At 35.4% G+C, this 21,212-nt stretch overlaps 2 protein-coding genes across 2 annotated transcripts in view; both read left to right on the top strand.

Annotated features, from left to right (window-relative positions):
- The window catches only part of uhrf1 (ubiquitin-like with PHD and ring finger domains 1), a 33,193-nt gene extending 13,784 nt beyond the window's left edge, over positions 1 to 19,409 (top strand). The window contains exons 7-17 of the mRNA XM_056448030.1: positions 2,362 to 2,548; positions 5,132 to 5,255; positions 7,589 to 7,696; positions 8,141 to 8,245; positions 8,340 to 8,446; positions 10,603 to 10,765; positions 12,192 to 12,329; positions 12,413 to 12,530; positions 14,607 to 14,758; positions 14,836 to 14,934; positions 16,393 to 19,409. Coding sequence (XP_056304005.1) covers positions 2,362 to 2,548; positions 5,132 to 5,255; positions 7,589 to 7,696; positions 8,141 to 8,245; positions 8,340 to 8,446; positions 10,603 to 10,765; positions 12,192 to 12,329; positions 12,413 to 12,530; positions 14,607 to 14,758; positions 14,836 to 14,934; positions 16,393 to 16,542 — 1,451 coding nt within the window. The 3' untranslated portion in view covers positions 16,543 to 19,409. The remainder of the gene's footprint in view (positions 1 to 2,361; positions 2,549 to 5,131; positions 5,256 to 7,588; positions 7,697 to 8,140; positions 8,246 to 8,339; positions 8,447 to 10,602; positions 10,766 to 12,191; positions 12,330 to 12,412; positions 12,531 to 14,606; positions 14,759 to 14,835; positions 14,935 to 16,392) is intronic.
- Positions 19,410 to 20,011: 602 nt separating this feature from the next.
- Positions 20,012 to 21,212, top strand: part of kdm4b (lysine (K)-specific demethylase 4B) — a 101,187-nt gene continuing 99,986 nt past the window's right edge. The window contains exon 1 of the mRNA XM_056447399.1: positions 20,012 to 20,119. The gene's annotated coding sequence lies outside the window, so the exon portion shown is untranslated. The remainder of the gene's footprint in view (positions 20,120 to 21,212) is intronic.

The raw sequence follows: 21,212 nt of genomic DNA, 5'->3' as shown, positions 1-21,212 counted from the left end.
CGTTTCTGTTGCTCGGAGCAAAACTGCTGCAACTAAACAAAGTTATGCCACATGTGCGCTAGTTTAAAGGTCCGTGCTTGTATCACATATCGCGTCTTTTACGCGTGCAAGTTTGTTTCCATTTGTAAGAATATGTCAATATGCATGCGCCAGTGGAGCGATGAACTCGTTCCTTCCAGACACACTGAGTAGAAAACATCTCGCTGTAGTGATGAGAGTTGTGCGTGGCTTTCAGGGAGCACAGATAATAACAACAGTTCATTTAAATAATTGCCTAATATAAAGCCTAATTTTAAATTAGTCGTGATGCCTGTGAAACCATGATTATTCTTTAGACTATATAATCGTACAACCTAAATCTATAATTCTTGCATTCATAATTGTTATGCAGTTCAAAGCATAACATATGAATGAGTCTGAATGTAGAAGAAACCACTGCTTGTTGTGCTTTTAAAATACATTTAAATGTTTGTGAAAAAAAACAAACAAAACAACATTGTACAATGCAGTGATGTTACGTAGTTTCAAAATACAACATATTAACATTTTGATGTAGAAGAAGCCAATGAGTTGTCTTAAGAAGCAAAAATACAACATATGGGCTCTTATATGCTGTTGTGTCATCCCTAATATTGCAAGTCATATCTCTCCGGCCCCTCATTTGGGATGCTTTTCATGAACCGGCCCCCATGACAAACTTAAATAGCCCTGCCATAGAGCAAAATGGGATAATGCAGGTTTGCATACTCCTGGGGTTTGTTCTTTTACATGGATTACTCAATTAGCTGGATTTGGTTATTGATGATTTGACATGATCCAGGATCGTTTCGTTCTTAAACGGATCCAAGAGTTGTCATAGCAACAGTTCTGGTAGCTCAAACCTGCTAGGGAGCAGGTTTATTTCATATAAACAGGATTAGATCGGGTCATTTAAAGCAAAAATAATACTGAAAGTATCTATATTGATATCTGATATTTTCTCACAATAGTTGTATACACTGGGAAAATAGTAAATTATATATTTTTTAACCCCATCCATCCTTCCACAACTTATGCAATCTGCACTGCGAAATAAAAGTACAAAGACTGTCACCTGGTGGTTCAAAGAGAATTTATTGATATGAACTTTTTAGATCGCTTTAGTACAATTTGTGTATGATAATAGACATGCACAATATGCAACTTTTTTTTTTTTTTAAGCAATACATTTATTCAGTCGTAAACATGTTTTGACAGTTAATATGACGGTGATTTGATGCTTCACAAAAGTTGCAGACACCTTTAACAATATCAAAATGCTTTTGTAAACATCCAGTTATTCCTTACACTGATTAAGAAACTGGCTACAATAATACTACATTTTTAAAAACGTACTACCAGGAAGAGTTTTACTTTTTTTTTTTTTTTTTTTAATCAAAAATAGAACTGAAAAACCATATTTAACTTTGAATAATTTTTTTTGTAAATTTTATTTATATTTTAGATATTTGTCTAAGTAATTTTTTTTTATATAATACGAATTTGTTTTTATCATGTAATATTTTAATGTATATCCATTTGGCCACGAAATAGCCATAAGTGGCTGATGTGGCAATAAATATGTAATAAATAAATAAACAATAATGCTACAACGGCTACTATAATAAAGAAAATCCGCTCTAACTGTAAAACTAAATAAATTGCTAGACACTCTCGACACATGAAAGTGTAAAGCCTGCAGCCCACAACAAATGTGGAAAGTTATCACGTATCATATTTAACAAACAGTTTACTACGAATTTTATGTAATTTAGCGCACTAATTATTGAATATTAATCAGATGTCATTACGCTGCTGTGCCGTCAGCCAATCATTGCATTGCTGATCATGATTTTGAGGATCGATAGCTCTGTCCTTCACAACAAACGCAGTGATCTCAAATCAGTTTATCCAGATGTTTTAATCTGATTCACGAACTTGTTAGAAGAACCAAATTAGGCAGAGATCAGTTATCAAGATAAAAAGATCCAGGATCTGCTAAATCATCTTAGATCATTTAAGCGAGGCACGAAGAACGACTAGTTTTAAACAGGGGCTGAATTATTCTTATGAATTGTTAAATTAAATTGTTATGAATAAGTTAAAGGTTTGATACTGATTAGAACTTGACTTTTTTTCACTTGAAGTGCCGATGAGGTCTTAAAATAATCTAAGAAGGTCTTTAAAAAGTCATAAGGTATTGAAATTTCCTTAAGGATTCCTGCATATACCCTGTAGGTCCCCTGTAAAAGTTAAAATTATAATGTTGTTCTGCTGTATATTTTGATTTATGAACATGCATCACGTCATTAACTCTCGGCACATGTCTTCTGTCCACCCCAGGGTCGAACGGTCCGGAGTGTAAGGTGTGTAAAGACGACCCGAAGAAGAACTGCCGCGTCTGCAACTGTCACGTGTGTGGCATAAAGCAGGACCCCGACAAACAGCTGCTGTGTGACGAGTGCGACATGGCCTTTCACACCTACTGCCTGAACCCGCCGCTCACCACCATACCCGACGACGAAGACTGGTAAATCATAGCGCCATGTTAGCTAACGTTATGGATTGGGAAAAACAAATACATTTGAGTAGTAAATATGACTAGCATTAGCATGTTCGTTTTGGGCCTGACTATGTTAATGTTTTGCTTTGGAGAAGACAAACCAACATGCATTTGGGAGCGTAAAATGTGACTAGCATTAGCATGTTCACCTTAGGCCTAACTGTGTAAATGCAACTAGCTTTAGCATGTTCACTTTAGGTCTGACCATGTACATGTTTTGCTAACTTTGCGGAAAACAAACCAAAACACATTTGAGAGTATAAAATGTGTAAATGTAACTAGCTTTACTTTGTTCGCTTTAGCCCTTACTGTTTCAATGTGACAAGCATTAGCATGTTTGCGCTGTTTTTGAGAGTAAAAACATGACTGATACGCATTAGGATGTTTTCTTTAGGCCTATCTGTGTATGTTGACTAGCATTAGCATGTTCGCGTTGTTTTTGACAGTGGAAATATGCATGTTTGTTTTAGGCTAGACAATGTAAACGCAACTAGCATTAGCACGATTGCTTTTTGACCAGACCGTGGAAACTTGACTGATACACTCTAGCATTAGCATGTTTGTTTTAGGCCTGACAGTGTAAATACAACTAGTGTTGGCATGTCTGCTTCAGGCCTGACCGTAGAAACATGACTGACACCCGTTGCCATTAGCATGTTTGTTTTATGCCTAGGAATGTAAATGCTACTAGCTTTAGCATGTTTGCTTTATGTCTTAGATTGTAAATGCGACTAGCTTTAGCATGTTAGTGTTTCACTCACTTTGCAGAGAACAAACCAAAATGCATATGAAAGTTTAAAATGTGTAAGTGACTAGCTTTAGCATGTTCACTTTATGATCAGCATTAGCATGTTCGCTTTGGGTCTGACCACGTAAATATTTTGCTCACTTTGCGCTAGACAAACCAAAATGCATTTGAGTATAAAATGTGACAAGCTTTAGCATGTTCGCTTTAGGCCTGACCGTGGAAACGTGACTAGCATTAAGAGAATAAATCAAGGATGCTGTGTATAATGCCTCAAACACGTCTCTTATAACCATTTAGGTGTGAACATGTCATGGCCAGAAGCAGCTTTACAGAAAATAAGGCATCCATTCATTTTACTCTGGCTTAGACCCTCATTTATCAGGGGTTGCTATTGCGTAATGAACCGCCACAGAAAATAATACAACAGATAAAAATTACAATGCAATTAGGAAACTGCAAATGATGAAAGAATTCAGCGTGTCTCAATCAAGAACAAATTTGGAGCACTTATTTGATGCATAAGGATGCATAAATCTATAAATCAAATACTTCACTAAAAGGAAATAGGTCTATAAACTACTGTTTATAGCAATGAGTGTATTACACAAAGTTTTATTAAATTCATGTTAAAAAATTGTTTTATCTAATAATTCCAGCCAGCTTTTAGTGAGTTTGCAATATTGTCAAAACAGAACTTTAAGTTCTTATGTAAAAAGGCCTGAATGCATGCAAGACCATTCAAATATTTTGCTGGTCTCCAACTATTGACAGCAGATCACACATGAGAGATGGCGAAAGGGATTTGCTCTCGCGATATCTTTACTGCCCTGTTCATTTAACCGAAGAAATGTAATGCTTAGACCATCACTGTGCCTCTCCCGATCTGTTCTCTTGCTCGTTCACTCTCGTCATGATTTCCGGGTATATTAACTAATTTCTAGGAATCACAGGACCGGTATAAATTTGTGGGAGACTTGCAGTGCTTCTGGGAGAGGTCATAAGGTTGGATGAGACGCTAGTTACAGTGCTCAGAACACTGGAGAGACAATGGCTGCACTTGCAACAAAGAGCATCACTCGCGTGAGTCGCGCCAATAAACTAAACTGAGGTCACATCGCATCTGTATTTATTTTAGCTGCTGTGACGCGAGTGCATTACGCTCCCACAGATCATTTACCGGTGTTGTGGCTGCTGTAGGCTATGCATAATATATGAGAACGCATGTGCGTCTTCTGTCCTGTCAGATGTGGCTCGCGCACATTCCCATACAGCAGAGAGCGGCTTTTTAAAACTCTACCATGTGCGATTCAGAGAGCGGAAATTTTTGTAATCGCACGACCATGTAGAGACTGAAATCACATACGGTTGTGTGAATAAGATATTACATACGGCGCTCTAACTTGTTTATTAAAAGAAGTTGTGATCTGGCGCTATATATAAAATACCATTAACTTTACTTCAAGGGGGGAGGGGAAAACCGTTGGAAGGGTGGGGCGCGCCCCCCCTAATTTAATGGTAAGGGAAACACTGACGTATAATGTCTGAAACTAAATTAAGCGATTTCAGCTAAAAGAACTTGTTTCTTGTTGAAACCAATATGCTAATTATTGTAATATGCTAATTTAATTTTGCCAATTCTTGCACCACAGTGATTATGTAAATACGTGATCATTTGCTAAGTGTTTTTTGTTTGACTTATTAAACTTTGTAAAAGTTCATAAGTTGATTATTCTTGCGCCAGAATGAATATGTAAACACTAATAATAAACTGCGTGAATTAAATCTGGTGTTTGTTCCTGCAGGTATTGTCCAGATTGTCGTAATGATGCCAGTGAGGTGGTCCTGGCCGGAGAGAAGCTGAAGGAGAGCAAGAAGAAAGCCAAGATGGCGTCTGCCAGCTCGTCCAGCCAGAGGGACTGGGGGAAGGTAAGTGTCTCTCTCTCTCACACGCACACACGTGAGTGCAGGGTCAGGGTATTAAAAGTTGATAAATCAATTATGAGAAAATTAAGGCCCTTTAAAAGATATTAAAGTCTCAATCCTGTTTTTACCAGGTCTTTTAAGCGTTGTCCAAAGTGTTTGACTCCTAAAAAAATCTTAGATGTATGTATTTTCATTGTAATATGTACTATGGTGCGCTTGACCAACACGATTGGTTTGGGCCAGGGTGTGTCCAGCCAAGCTTCTCCGTCCGGGCCATGTCTCGTAATTTGCGACAAAAGCAGGAAGGTGATAGTGAAACAGATGGTAAAATGGGAAAAGGTAAGCTTGCGTGCTCCTGGTTGAAGAAAGACGAGTTTAGACAGTGGCTGAAGCCTGTCGCTGAAAACAAACACTTAATTTATTGTTTCAAGGATTGTTTTCTCTGATCTTATCCAAGTTCTCATGGTTGTGCTCCATTCATTTATTTAACTATCACTGTTTATTGACCACTTCATACGGATTAGAACTTGAAGTGGCGATGAGGTCTTAAAATATTCTGAGAAGGTCTTTTTAAAAAGGCTTAAAGGTATTGAAATTCATTAGGATTCCTGCATATACCCTGGGGTGTCTCTCAGGCCCCGTTTACACTAAAACATTTTAGTTTTTAAAAGTTACGCCTTCCATCCACACTATGCCAGAGTTTTAACACTGATATCGGAGCATTTTGAAAACGCTAGAAAGGCCGTTTTCAATTTAAAACGCTGCTGCTCTGTGTCAGTGTGAATGGGGAAAACAGAGACATCTAAAAACAGAAGTGTGGCTGCAGACATTAGCCTATCTGGGCTTTCTCCTCAATATTAAGTAGCCTACACTCAGTTCAGTCTTGCATCCTCTCCTTGTAAGTTTAGACTTTGCAAGTTTGATATGGAAAACAAACTCCCAAGGACACGTCGGGTAAATCTTCACCTGGCTACACTTTCACCATCTTAACAACAAAATTAAAGAACTGCCTGTTTTCAATTTGATATTAGCAACTTGACAGACACCAAAAATGTTGTTGTGTAGCTGCATATTTATGACCGTCGTCTTCACTGTATGCATATTTATAACAAAACAGCCTTTAACGTCACTGCCACCTCTCATTTTCATTAAAAAATACGAAACATGCCCTCTCTTTTGCTGAATACCAGTTTTAATAATCAATAATGGCCATTATTAAAGTATAATGTACAATACGTTTATACAATATAGGAAATAAATGCAAGCAATTAGTCAATATGCAGAGTCCGTGTACGCGGTTACATTAATATATTAACTTATCTTTGAACTCAGAAAAAACACATTACCTGAGAAAGTAATAGATTCAAAAGACCAAAGTTGGGTAATATGTTGTTAGATGGAGACAAGATGAATTAAATATAATTAATAAATGAATATAAATTATTATTATTATTATTAATAAATAATAACGTTGTTCTTATGACATAAGAACACTGTATGACAACGCTTCAGATGACTTTTTTTTAATAGCCTACAGCTAATCGATCTGTCAGATTCTGGAGTGCTGTACAGCTCTAAAGAAAAATATAAATGATAAATGGTCTTTAAATACATTAATAGATATGGTATATAATTTCACTCACCTGGGAAATGGAGGCTATGTGAATGGTTTGTGAGCACAATTAAACGCACACAGCATGCCACATCATCTGGTAATTGTAGAAAATGATTCCAAACAGCAGCTGACTGTGTAAAGCCACATAAAACAACACAAAAATACCATGAATATGGCGAGTTCAGCCGGATTCAGCTGAGGTGAAGTGACTGCGACCAGCGAGACCTAGCTGTCACTCAAGTGACCCCGCCCTTAATTATGCCGACTTTAATATAACCTAATATGAAGGAAACGGATGAGTTATAAAAAAATTCACCCCCTCACAGTTGTCATGAAGGGTAATGTTAGCTATATGAACCAAAATCGTTCTTTGTACCAGGCTGTAAACCTTTCTTCTGCTGTAAAGTTGGCCATTTTAACAGTGGGGTCAATAGAAATCTGCTCTTATGGAGACAGGACTAGCGGAAATTCAATGAATAGCAGTTTCAGTTACTTCTGAATTTGCTTAACAAGGGAGAGCGGGAGATTGCCGCTTGCGCATATCAGAGTGTGTATGTGGTCACATGGTGTGTGTTTTCAGCGGTGTAACGTGGACCGAGCTGTTCAGAAAAGCAAGGTGACACGCCAGTGTGGATCGTTTTCGTCCAAAGCACAGTTTTAAATTTAAAGTTTATCAGCACCTCAGGTGGAGTGTTAATGAGTGTGTGTATGTGCTTGTCAGGGTATGGCATGTGTGGGACGCACCAAACAGTGCACCATCGTCCCCTCAAACCACTACGGCCCTGTTCCTGGTGTCCCGGTGGGAACACTCTGGAAATTCAGAGTACAGGTGAGTTGGTGAACACTTATTGAATATTTAATTTTTTTTTTCTCTCATTTTCATTGAGGATTAAATTCTTGGTTTCCTTGTTGTTGTTTATTATTATTGTTGTTGTTGTTATTATTATTATTATTATTATTATTAATTTTTTATAAAAAAATTTTTTTTAATTAATTTATTACTTTTTTGAAGATGTTTTGAAAAGTATTGAGTTCAATCCCAAAACTGAAACATGGTAAACAGGGTTTTCTATTTTTCCACCTCTCTATGTTTGTATCTACAAAAGTTTAAGTTAAAATGGTTGATTTAACTTGATCTTGTGCAGTTAAAATAGCCAAATTTATAGATTTATACATTTTATAACATGTATTTTATTAGAAGTCTGTCATTCCTCCATTTGAATGTGTCGTGTTATCATGCTGATGGCTAATGCTGTTTGTTTGTGTTTCTCAGGTCAGTGAATCGGGTGTCCACAGGCCTCACGTGGCAGGAATTCATGGCAGGAGCAACGATGGCGCTTATTCTCTGGTTCTGGCTGGAGGTTATGAAGATGATGTGGTACGTTTACTTTCTCTCGCTCTCCTCACTCATCCTTCAGGAACTCTCGCTCTGTCCCGTGTTTGACCTGTGAGTGTGTGTGTGTTTCCTTCAGGACGATGGTAATGAGTTCACCTACACGGGCTCCGGTGGACGAGACTTGTCCGGGAACAAGAGAACAGCCGAGCAGTCCTGCGACCAGAAACTCACCAACATGAACCGGTCAGCAGCACCTCACAAACCGCAGACCTGAAACTCTCAAACACGCATTATATCTGAATCTGCAGGCAAAAAAAAGGTTTATTTTTGGCTCATTTTACAGCTCCTCTAGAGTCCATCAGTTGAGTTTTACCATTTTTGTTCAGATTTAGCCTATCTCAGAGTCTTTTAGCTTAGCAAAAATCACCTCTAAGCTCTATTCTCAACCATGACACACATTCAGTATTAATCCACACCGTGGCAAAAGCTGAACTATTTTAAACCTTGTTCTTACTGTAGTATTTCTCACAAACGCTACGTGAGATCTGCTTCCTTTAAGTCTGTCTGTTGTCTGATGCAGCCAGCAAGGAGATTAAGGCACGTGGAAACTATGGGCGGGGAGGAATAGCCTTAAAGGCGCAGTACGACAAAACAGCCCCCTAGTGCAAAAATGAATAAAATAGAATCTTGCAAAAGGTATAATAAATAATCTGATGGGTGTTTTGAGCTGAAACTTTACAGACACATTCTGGAGATGCAAAACACTTGTATTAAATCTGAAAAGGGCTAACCTAGGTGCCCTTTAAAGCCTACACCACATGGAAGGTCATTCTCAACCCATAATAGGGGCTCTTTAAATTTTCTTTCAGTCTTGGTACGTGTGACTACAGAAGAGACGAGCCTTAAATAGGAAAATTATCCAAGTTCGTTGATTTGAGCAAGATGCTAATGGTCTAATCCAATTCAATGAACCATGCTAAGCTAAAAGTGCTCCTGCCAGACCTGGAGATCGGCTGAATGGATTCCTCAATCTTACAGTTGTAGTCTTTTTTATATATATATATATATATATATATATATATATATATAATATATATATATATATATATATATATATATATATATATATATATATATATATATATATATATATATATATATATATATATATATATATATATATATATATATATATATATATATATATTTACTGTGGGATGTTCATTCATTCAATTCACCTTTGTGTAGCGCTTCTACAATGTGGATTGTCAAAGCAGCTTCACATTGAAGATCATAATGAATTGAAACTGTGTAGTTCAGTTTAGCTCAGTTCAGTGTGGTTTAATAATCACTACTGAGAGTCCAAACACTGAAGAGTAATCCATCGATGCGCAGCTCTACAGATCCCGAACTATGCTAGCCAGTGGCGACAGCGGCGATTAGCATTCTCCCTTTAGGTCAACAGTGTCAATTTGACAAGCTATCATGCTATTAGGATATCTTTAGGCCTGATTGTGTAAACATGACTAGCATTAGCATGTTCACTTTAGGCTTGACCATGTGAAACCACACATCAAGTAACCACACACACACATACACACTCTGGTATGCGCCAAGCGGCAACCTCCCGCTCTCCCTCGTGGATGTAACTAGCATGTTCTCTTTACATCTGACAGTGAAAATGCAATTGACGCGTGTTACCATTAGCATACTTTTCATACATGCTTGACAGTGTGAATTTTAGCATTAGCACACCGGGTTTAGGCTTGATGCAAATGGGACTAGCATTAGCACACACTCTTTAGAACTGACAGTAAAATACAACTGACGTGTTAGCATTAACATGCTTTAGACTGTGTAAATTTGACATGCTCTAGTATTGGTAAGCTAGCATTTGACCTAATGGACTGTCAGCCATAAGGCATACTTTTAAAAACAATGTAAATGCAACTAGCACATTCTCTTTAGGGCCTGACACTAGAATTACTACTAACATTAGCATTAGACCTGACAGTGGAAAAGTGACTAGCTTTAGCACACTCACTTTAGGCCCGGCACGGTTAATACGACTAGCGTTAGGACTGACAGTGTAAATGTGTCTAGCATTAGCCCACTCACTTTAGGCCCGATAGTGTAAATGTGACTAGTATTAGCCTGAAAGTGTAAATGTGACACTGAGCCAAAAAAACATGCTAATTCTAATGTAAACGCAACTAGCATAAGCATGATCTCTTTACTAGAATTGCAATTAGCATTCTTTATAGCCTGAGTGTTAATGAGCATTAGCACATTCGGTTTAGACCTGTCAAAGTGACTAGCACTGGCATAAAACTAGTGTAAGCTAAGGTAATTGCTACTTTTGGGTAAACTATCGTTCTAATTTGAGTGTTTGTCTTTAGGGCTCTCGCTCTGAACTGTAACGCAGCAGTGAATGATAAGGAGGGAGCTGAAGCCAAAGACTGGAAGGCTGGGAAACCGGTGCGAGTCGTGCGCAGCTCTAAAGGACGCAAACACAGCAAATTCTCTCCTGAAGACGGAAACCGATATGATGGCATCTACAAGGTCAGCACGTCTAGAGCAACATGGGATGGGTTGCTTTTATTGCTCTGTTTATTCAGTGATTTGATTTTTAGTTATTTATTTTTTATTTTTTTTACAGTTCTTCATGATTTCCCTGGCCTATGTTTATTTATTTATTTTCAATTATTCGTTTAATCTGTTATTCAATTGTTAAATGCAAAATCCACGATGGTGCATAAATGGATTTACTTTAAAATTATTATTTATTTATTTATTTTTTATTCAGTTTATTCAGTTAAGTATTTTTCCCCCGGACCATTTGTTTATTATTTTTGTTTTTATTATTATTATTATTATTATTATTATTATTATTATTATTATTATTATTATTAATTTATTGATATATTTATTATTATTATTATTATTATTATTATTATTTATTATTATTATTTATAGTTTTTTATTATTATAAATTACGTGTTTGTTTTTCATTCAGTTATCCCCCCCCCCCCCAGGCCATGTTACTATTTTTCTTGTTGTTGTTTTTATTAATTTATTTTTCAGTTAATTTTTATTTATTTATTATTAATTTATTATTATTATTATTATTATTATTTTTTTTTTTTTTCATTTTTTTCTATTTAATAATAAGAATAATATTACTATTATTATTATTATTATTATTATTATTATTATCATCATCATCATCATCATCATCATCATCATCATCATTGTTGTTGTTTATTATTATTATTATTATTAATTTATTTAATTATTTATTCATTTATCTTTTCTATTTAATAATAATATTAATAATAATTATTATTATTATTATAATTAGCTTTTTTTTTTAAATAAAAAAAAGTATTATTAAATAAATAATAATAAAGAATGATGATGATTAATAATAATAATAATAATAAAAACAATGATAATAATAATAATACTAAAATTTGTACAATTTTTAAAACTTTTTTAAAAGCTAATAATAATAATAATAATAATAATTATTATTATTATTATTATAATTAGCTTTTTAAAAAATATATATATTTTTTATTATTATTATTATTATTATTATTATTATTATTATTATTATTATTATTATTATTTGCCCTCAGGCCATTTGTTTATTTTAGATTTTTTTTTTTTTTTACTCAGTTTTCTTCTTTTCCTCAAGCCATTTGTTGTTGTATTATTATTATTACTATTATTATTATTATTATTATTATTATTATTATTGTTATTGTTATTACTTTTTTTGCTTTTGTTCTAATGGCTTATATTTGAGTTTATTCAAAGTATTCATTCCCTGCTTTGTATTCATCATATTTAATTAAATTCACTTATTTTTGTCTATTCTAAGTTTTATATTTGATCAATTTGGTTATGCGTTTTAACTTAATTGAATATTTATTTTTAAGTAGTTTAATCATATGAAAGTCATTAATCTGGTTGTGTTCATTAGGTGGTGAAGTACTGGCCTGAGAAGGGCAAGTCTGGATTCCTGGTCTGGAGGTATTTACTGAAGCGAAATGATGAGGAATCTGCACCGTGGACACGAGATGGAAAAGAGCGCATCAAGAAACTGGGCCTCACCATGCAGGTAACGTTTGATCAATTGTGCTGTTTTTACCCCAAAATCACAAACAAATCACATCTAAATATCATAAACCCTGGTTTCCTCAGTATCCTGAAGGGTATCTGGAGGCTGTGGCTGCAAAAGAGAAGGAGAAAGAGAACAAAAACGAAGACGACATTGAAGAAACGCCAACCAAAGGCAAGAGGAAGAGAAAATCCCAGAGCAGTGAGTAAAAAGAATCCTGATTTTAACAAAAAATCTATTAGCATAAGCTTTGTTATTTTAAAGAACTGATATTTTGGACATTTTAGCATTAGCAATAGGCCTGAGAATGTAAATGTGACTGACATGTTAGCATTAGCATGCTCGCTTTAGGTTTGACAGTAAAAATGAGACTAGCATTAGCACACTTTAGATCTGACAAAAATGTAACTGACATGTTGACTTTAGCATGCTTCAGGCTTGACAGTAAAATTATACTAGCATTAGCACACTTGATTTGGGTCTGACAGCGTAAACGTAACTGACATGTTAGCATTAGCATGGTCTAGGCTTGACAGTAAAAATGAGACTAGCATTAGCACACTTGATTTAGATGTAACAATGTAAATGTAACTGACATGTTAGTGTTAGCACGTTTGCTATTAGGCCTAACAGTGTAAATGTGACTAGCATTAGCAAACTCACTAAAGGCCTGAGAGTGTAAACGTATATATGACCCATATTAGCAAGTTCACTTTAGTCCAGACGACAAAAGAGACTAGCGTTAGCTTGCACAATTTATCCTGACTGTATAAATATGACTGGCATTAGCACATTTGCTTTAGCATTAGAACATTTGCTTTAGACCCAAGTAAAACTGTGACTAACATTAGCATGTTTGCTGTGGGCCTGAGAGTGTACATGTGATTCGCATTAGCACGTTTGCTTTAGGCCTGAGAGTGCAAACGTAACTGACTTGCATTAGCGTGTTCGCTTTAGGCCTGACAGCAAAAATGAGACTAGCATTAGCTCACTCGCTTTAGTCCTGACTGTGTGAACATGACTATCATAAGCATATTTGTTTTAGGCCTGACAGTGAAAACTTGACTAGCATTTGCATGTTCACTTCAGCCCTGACATCAAAAACAAGACTAGCATTAGCTTGCTCACTTTAGTCCTCGTTGTGCAAACTTGACTAGCATTAGGATGTATACTTTAGGCCTAAGTGTAAACGTAAGTGATGCGTATTAGCATGTTCACTTAAGGCCTGACAGCAAAAATTACGCTAGCATTGACTTGCTCAGTTTAGTCCTGACTGTGTCGGCTTAAAGCAAATGTGCTAATATTAGTCATGTTTACACAGTCAGGACTAATGTGAACAAGCTAATGCTAGTCATGTTTACATAGTCAGGACTAAAGTGAGCAAGCTAATGCTAGTCTTGTTTTTGCTGTCAGAGCTAAAGTGAACATGCAAATGTTAGTTAAGTTTCCACTGTCAGGCCTAAAACAAATATGCTAATGCTAATCATGTTTACACTGTCAGGCCTAAAGCAAATGTGCTAATGATAGTCGTGTTTACAGTGTAAACGTGATTAGCGTTAGCATATTTGCTTTAGGCCTGACAGTGGAAACTTAACTAGCATTAGCATGTTCACTTTAACCCTCACAGCAAAAATGAGAATAGCATTAACTTGCTCACTTTAGTCCTGACTGTGTGAACATGACTAGCATTAGCTTGCTCACTTTAGTCCCGACTATGTGAACATGACTAGCATTAGCTTGCTCACTTTAGTCCTGACTGTGTGAACATGACTAGCATTAGCTCGCTCACTTTAGTCCTGACTGTGTGAACATGACTAGCATTAGCTCGCTCACTTTAGTCCTGACTGTGTGAACATGACTAGCATTAGCTTGCTCACTTTAGTCCCGACTGTGTGAACATGACTAGCATTAGCTTGCTCACTTTAGTCCTGACTGTGTGAACATGACTAGCATTAGCTCGCTCACTTAAGTCCTGACTGTGTGAACATGACTAGCATTAGCTTGCTCACTTTAGTCCTGTGAACATGACTAGCATTAGCTCGCTCACTTTAGTCCTGACTATGTAAATATGACTAGCACACTTTAGTCCTGACTATGTAAACGTGACTAGCATTAGCGCGTTTGTTTTAGGTTTGAGTGTAAACATGATTAGCATAACTGGTACTCATTAGCATTAGTTGCATTATCGCTAACACCAGGCATAACTAGCAAAAGTTGTACATTCTAATGAGATATAAGCGCACTATTGTAAACGTCGCCTCGTTGTCCCCTTGCTAGTGGAGGAGAAGAGCTCTCCGACCAAAGGGACGCCGAAGAAGATGAAGGTGGAGGCGTACAAGCTGAGCAAAGAGCAGAAGGCACTGATCAAAGATGATGAGCTCAACAAGAAGCTGTGGGACGAGGCCATGGAGTCGCTGAGTCTCGGGCCGGTGAGTACTGTGGTGATCGCTCATCATGGACTCGTCTGATGCCCGGTTTGTTTAATAGAATCCTCTTTTCTCTGTAGCGCTTTGTTAATAAAGTGGAGGAGGTTTTCCTGTGCATCTGCTGCCAGGAGGTCGTCTATCAGCCCATTACTACAGAGTGCCAACACAACGTCTGCAGGGTGAGACACTCAAAACACTTCAGGAAACAGTTCTTCGTACCTTGCTTAAATGATTTGGCAGATCCTGGATTACTGATGTCTGGCTAATTTGATTCAAGTTTGTGAATCAGATTAAAATGCCTGGATGAACTGATCTAAGATCGCTGCGTGTGTTGAAGGACAGATTGGTTGATCCAGGAAATCATGATCAGCAGTGCAACGATTGTCTGACAGCACAGCAGTGTAATGACATCATCTGATTACGTAATTCGAATACAATTGCATTTAAACTATTTGTTAAATATAATGTGCAATAACTTTCCACATTTGTTTTGAGTTGCAGGCTTTATACTTCTACATGTCAAGAGTATTTAGCAATTAATTATTTTACATTTTAGAGTGGATATTCTTTATTATAGTAGCCTGGGCCTATTTAAGTTTCTTAATCGCCAAATTTAAATTAATTTTGCATCAAAAAAGCATTTTGAAATCGGTAAAGGCGTCTGCAACTTCCACAAAGCATCAAATCAGTGTTATAAGTGGTCAAAACATGTGCATGACTGCATATATTATTATTCCTTCAAAAAACAAACAAATATCAGTCAAATTGTGCATGTTGTCGGCACCTAAAATAGTACACGTTTGTATCTAAAAAGTCCATATTAATGTTCTCTTTGCCTTGTGGAGAACCACCCTAGTCTTTGTACTTATTTCGGAGTGCAGATAGTGTACGTTTTATTTATATATTTTTAAAAACGTATGTCTATATAAACATTATTAGTTATTTAATATTAAATATTACTAATTATTATAAATTATTTATTATTATTTTTATTTATTTTTTATTTCTAAATTTTTTTACTCTTATGTGACAGATCGGATCTGTTCTATGACTGTGTAAAAACGGTAAAAAACGCATGCGCTTGGTTATTCAGAGATCGGTTTCAGGGCTCCTTCATATGTGGAAATAAATCGGATATGTGACCATGCGACTCATGTAAACCGGCAGATCGGATTTGAGGCGTTCTACGTCAAACTTGCGAAAACTTGTATCATGACCTTGTTTATTCTAGCTGTAAATAAAATTTAACCTCTACATCAGTTCTTCAGCGATCTTTCAAAACCAAGTTTAATGTATTTTTCCCAATTTTTCAGTTTTTTTTTCCTAACTTTAAATTATTAAACAAATTAGTCATTTATTTATTATTTTTCAACTTAAATTATTAAACAAATTGGTTACTTCTGTATTTAAAATGAAGTTTATGGAATTTTTTTTTTTTCCTCAAGTTTACTTTGAGTATTATGTTTTTAAAAAAAAAATGAAATTAATTGCATCTAAATAACGCTATTTTGTTTTTAATTGTATTTTATCCATTTCAGGTATGCCTTAATATGCAAAAAAATTTATTGAAATTTAATCTTGTATCTTGGCCATGTTTATGCTGACAGTACATTCAATTTATCCTCTGTTCTCCACAGGAATGCCTTCAGAGATCTTTCAAAGCCGAGGTCTACACTTGTCCCGCCTGCCGACATGACCTGGGCAAAAATTACCAAATGGCGGTCAACAAACCCCTTCAGGCCATCCTCACCCAGCTCTTCCCTGGATACAGCAGCGGCCGGTGTTGACGATGTCCAAATTGCGCCACAATTCCACGAATCAAAATGGATTTCGTGTTTTTAAGATTATTTTACAAATGTGTCAGGTTGTTGTAGCATGGATTGAAAACAGTTGATTCAGCAGCGCTACACGATTTGTGATCTGACTGTCTAGCCACTTGACTTCTGTCCGTTGTAGTTTACCGTTGTTTTTTTTTTTTTTTCTGATATTGCGAATTTACAAGTAAAGGTGATTTCTCTAGTGATCTAGACGTGTTTTAGCTATAGGTGCTTCAATGACGTATCGTTGTCTTGTATGCTACACACCAGCACAATGAACTGCAGCTATGCACAATTATAATGTTCGTTAACATTTATCGCAAGCAGTGATTTTTGTTATTCTGATTAATTGTACAACAGCATTGGATCTAGAATCCAGATGAATTGATGCCGTTTTTCAGTTAGAACCATAGCTATGCATATTTACTATGTTCGATAACTATTTTTCACAGTAATTTGAAATTTTACAATGCATTGTACATAAACCCTGCCTTAAGAATCCCGACCAAGCAAACTTAGTCACAAACTTAACTGTGCATAGCTAGTTCATTCATAATTTTAGTTGGCGCTAATTTAGTTAGCATCCTAAACTGTGCGCCATTTGACATCTTTACCACAACATTTTTAGTGTTAAGTAAATTAAAAATGAACGGTGTGTGGTGTTTGATGTTTACCATAACATCGTTATCATTAACTAAATTTGAATCAACAGTGCGACGTTTGACATTTTTACAATAACATTGTTACCGTGTTCGTTAACCCGTCATTACAATTCATTGTACGAAATCCATGCCTTTAAGAATCCCGACCAAACTAACTAGTCGCAAACGTAACCGTGTATAGCTAGTTCATTTCAGTTTAGTTATTGTTAATTTAGTTTGCCGCAGCATTTGACTGTTTTTACCATAACATTGTTAGTATCAAGTAAATTGAAATGAACTGTGACGTTTTTACCATAACATTGCTACCGTGTTTAACAAATTTTTAAATTTTTTTGCAGAAATTTGTCATTTGCATTGATTTGTATGAAAACCCTGCCGTTAGAATCCCAACCAAACTGACTATTCGCAAACTAAATTAGTCACAAATGTAACCATGCATATTTTGTTTCAATTAAGCTAACGCTAGTTTAGTTTGCGTCATAAACGCGGTGCTGTGTTTAACGTTTTTACCGTAACATCGTTAGCTTTAAATTGAAATAATGTGACGTTTGACATCTTTAACATAACATCATTGGAGTTAACTAAAGTGAAATGAACATGGCTTACTTTATATTGAAATTGTGCAACGTTTGTGTGACCTGTCAGCATTAACTAATGTAAAATGAACTAGCTATGCACGATTATGAGTTTAAGGTGGCAATTTTATTAAGCGGCAAAGATGGTAGAATAAAAATAAAACTAAGTGGACTTGATGTGCATCGTCGCAATGCTAATCTCCCAATAACTTTTATAAACATATTTCATCATTTATTACATTAAGACCATTTTGAATGACTATTTATGAGTTTCACGTTTTACCATCGTTAGTGTTAACTCTGTATAAATGAACTAGCCATACATTTTTCACGAAGCTTGTAATACTAATTTCTTTTCAAAGCAATATTTTGTAATTTGATAAGATTTTGTACGAGTTGAGTTTAATTTTCTATAACAGTGACATTTGTATTGTACCATCATTAGCATTAGCGATGCATTACCGCAATGCTAATCTGTATTTTTCGAACTTTTTTTTTTTTTCCACTTGATGTTAACAAATTTCATAGCGCAAACCTTTTTGTTACCAACAATTAGTGCTAACTGAATTTACAAGCTAGCTATACAGTGTTTGCGATTTCTGATCTCCAAGATTGTCATCGCTAGTAATGCATTCACTTGACGTTAATAAGCTTTTATATCGGTTTTGAGCCATGTCTAAATGTGCAGCAGTAGCATTTTTACTGTACTATTGTTAACGCTAACAAAATATTTGGATAAACTAGCTATGCACTGTTATGTTTCCAATGTTAATGCTCCAACTCCTTCCGATCCGCAAATTTACGGTGCCGTAGCTTTACTAGCACACAGAAACGTTTGTTCACGTTTCGACTTTATTAAATCTTTTTATATTCTATTGCCGTTATCGGTAACTAACTAAATTTAACCTTAAATCGATTCACTTTTAGCCAAATAGTAATTTACGTAAATAAAACTTTGAACTTGTACTTTTCGTCTCGCCCATTTTGATAAACGATTAATTTTTATATGCTCTGAAGTTATTAGATTTCCGACTGTTTTTGATTTTTGTTTATTTGCTTCGATGTTTAACTGCTGTATGTTCTTTAGAAATGGAGTGTCGTTTTCACACTAACTTGCCGTTATGCAAACAGTGGTCATGTGCGCGAAACTAGTCCACGATCTGTATTTCAGGTGCATTTTGAGTCGATCCTGGATCTGGTTTTAAGCGTCTTGATTTTACAAAGGTTTTCGAGGTAAAGTCCTTGAACCGTTTTTCCGCACAAATCCCCAACAGTTTTTCATTCAGGAAGTATTTAAGTGCATCGTCTTTTTCGCCTTGATGTTTTTCGCTTGTTGTTATTATAGTATTTGCTAAATAAATGCCTAAGGCTGCAGATAATTACCTTTTTTTTTTTTTGGAGTTTGTTTTATTTGTTTTCCTTTTAGCTATACCTCAATTTCTAATATGTGCGTAGACTGGAGCTGTATATTCTGAAATTTGAAATTGTATATTTTTAGCACTTGTATTTACCCATTTTATGTAGTGGTTTCGTAGCTATTCATAGCTGGGATAAGTGCTATATTTTTCAATAAACTGTATTGAACTTTTATATAAAATAACCCAAACGTGTCTATGTCCTTGTTTTCACTTCTACTTTATTAAAATTTGTCATTGGTTACATTTCTGAGGAAATGATAATCATTGGTTGCATAAATTTTAGGTTGTATTACAAGTTTGCCTGTAAAATATTATAAATAGGTAATGTTTACCTTATGAACATCTGATACAAGTGGATTTAACTTTTTTTTCATCGTCAATTTAATTTAATTGTGATTAAACTAAATAAATATTTGCGACAAACTAGATTCAGTGTATAGATATTCTACATGATGCAATATGTTTGTACAATCTTTATACACGCGTTTAAATAGCCATTTTTTTTTTCAATTTATAACATTATGAGCAAAATATGCTCCGAACACAAAGAAAACACGAATGTAATCGCAAAATATCGATTTTTTTCCTTGATCAAACGTATACTCAAACATGTCATACCGGAAGACACACTTAATACGTGAAATACGTGTTTTCCGTAATAGTAACGCGCAAACACGATGTGAAAGGCTAGTTGAGCCGTCAAACAAAGGCTTCAGCCAATACGCGTGTACGTTTAACTCCAACCCAGCCAATCAGAGCGCGCGTCACGCTGCAGTGGGAGGATACGCGGCCCAGCGCTGCTGAAACACTATCGAGCCTGTGGACTAGCCAAAACGGACATATTCGAGACAAAAACAGCGACAAAAGAGCACAAAACGAGCCCGAGCAGCAGGTAAAAACACATTTACCACAATAATACAGCATTCCCCGTCGAGTCCGCAGTCATAAATCGAGTTTTTATTGAGATTTGCGATGTTGTTCGGTTGCTGTGTTGAGATGCTTGTCAAAGCAGCAGCACAAGCGCTGCTAGCCAGATTTAAACACATTAAAGCTTATTTAATTGACTATTCAATGCATAAACCACACTATATACGGTTTACTGTCCATTAGAATGGTGCATCGCGTGATTTCGAGCGATTTTCAGCATTGTAGCCGTGCTGTAATCAACTGAAGGCAGGACAGATACACAAAGGCCATTTAAACCCTTCATCTTCATGCTGTTTGAACTTGACACCAAACAACCTGACTCGCTTTTCACCCTTATATTCTTGTTTTATTGCTTTTTATGCATGCATTTGCTTTTACACCAAGCCTCACGCGTGTTTTTTGATATTAATCGCTAATAAACGAGTTTAATAATCCATCAAAACAGGAAGACGTGCTTAATTTGCATACAGTTATCGAGCATTTGTCTCATGCACGCACTCGTTATGTTTATGCACATAAATATGTACTTTATTGTTATCAGTAATATCTAAAGATGTTAAATATGATTATTTAAAAGCTAATTAAGACGTTTGGATCTGTTAATTTTTGTGTTTTTGCGTGCAGTTATTGATCATTTGTTTCATAAATGCACTCGTAATGTTTTTGCATATAATTATGTACTTTATTGTTAATAATAATATTTGAAAGTATGAAATATGATCATTTATTAGCTAATTAAGGGATCTGGATCTGTTGATTTATTTTTTTGCATGCAGTTATTGATCATTTGTTTCATGCATGCACTCATAATGTTTAGGCATGTAATTATGTACTTTATTGTTGTCAGTAAAATCTGAAATTGTGAAATATGAGTATTTAAACGCTAGTTAAGGGATTTGGATCTGTTTATTTATTTTTTAAAAAATTTTTTGCATGCAGTTATTGATCATTTGTTTCATGCATGCACTCGTAATGTTTATGCACATAAATATGTACTTCTTGTTAACTAATTGTTAAATAATATTTGAAAGTATGAAATATGATCATTTAAAAGCTAG

The sequence above is a fragment of the Danio aesculapii genome, chromosome 22, assembly GCF_903798145.1.
Source record: "Danio aesculapii chromosome 22, fDanAes4.1, whole genome shotgun sequence".
NCBI lineage: Eukaryota > Metazoa > Chordata > Actinopteri > Cypriniformes > Danionidae > Danio > Danio aesculapii.
This window is presented reverse-complemented; position numbering and strand designations above follow the sequence as displayed.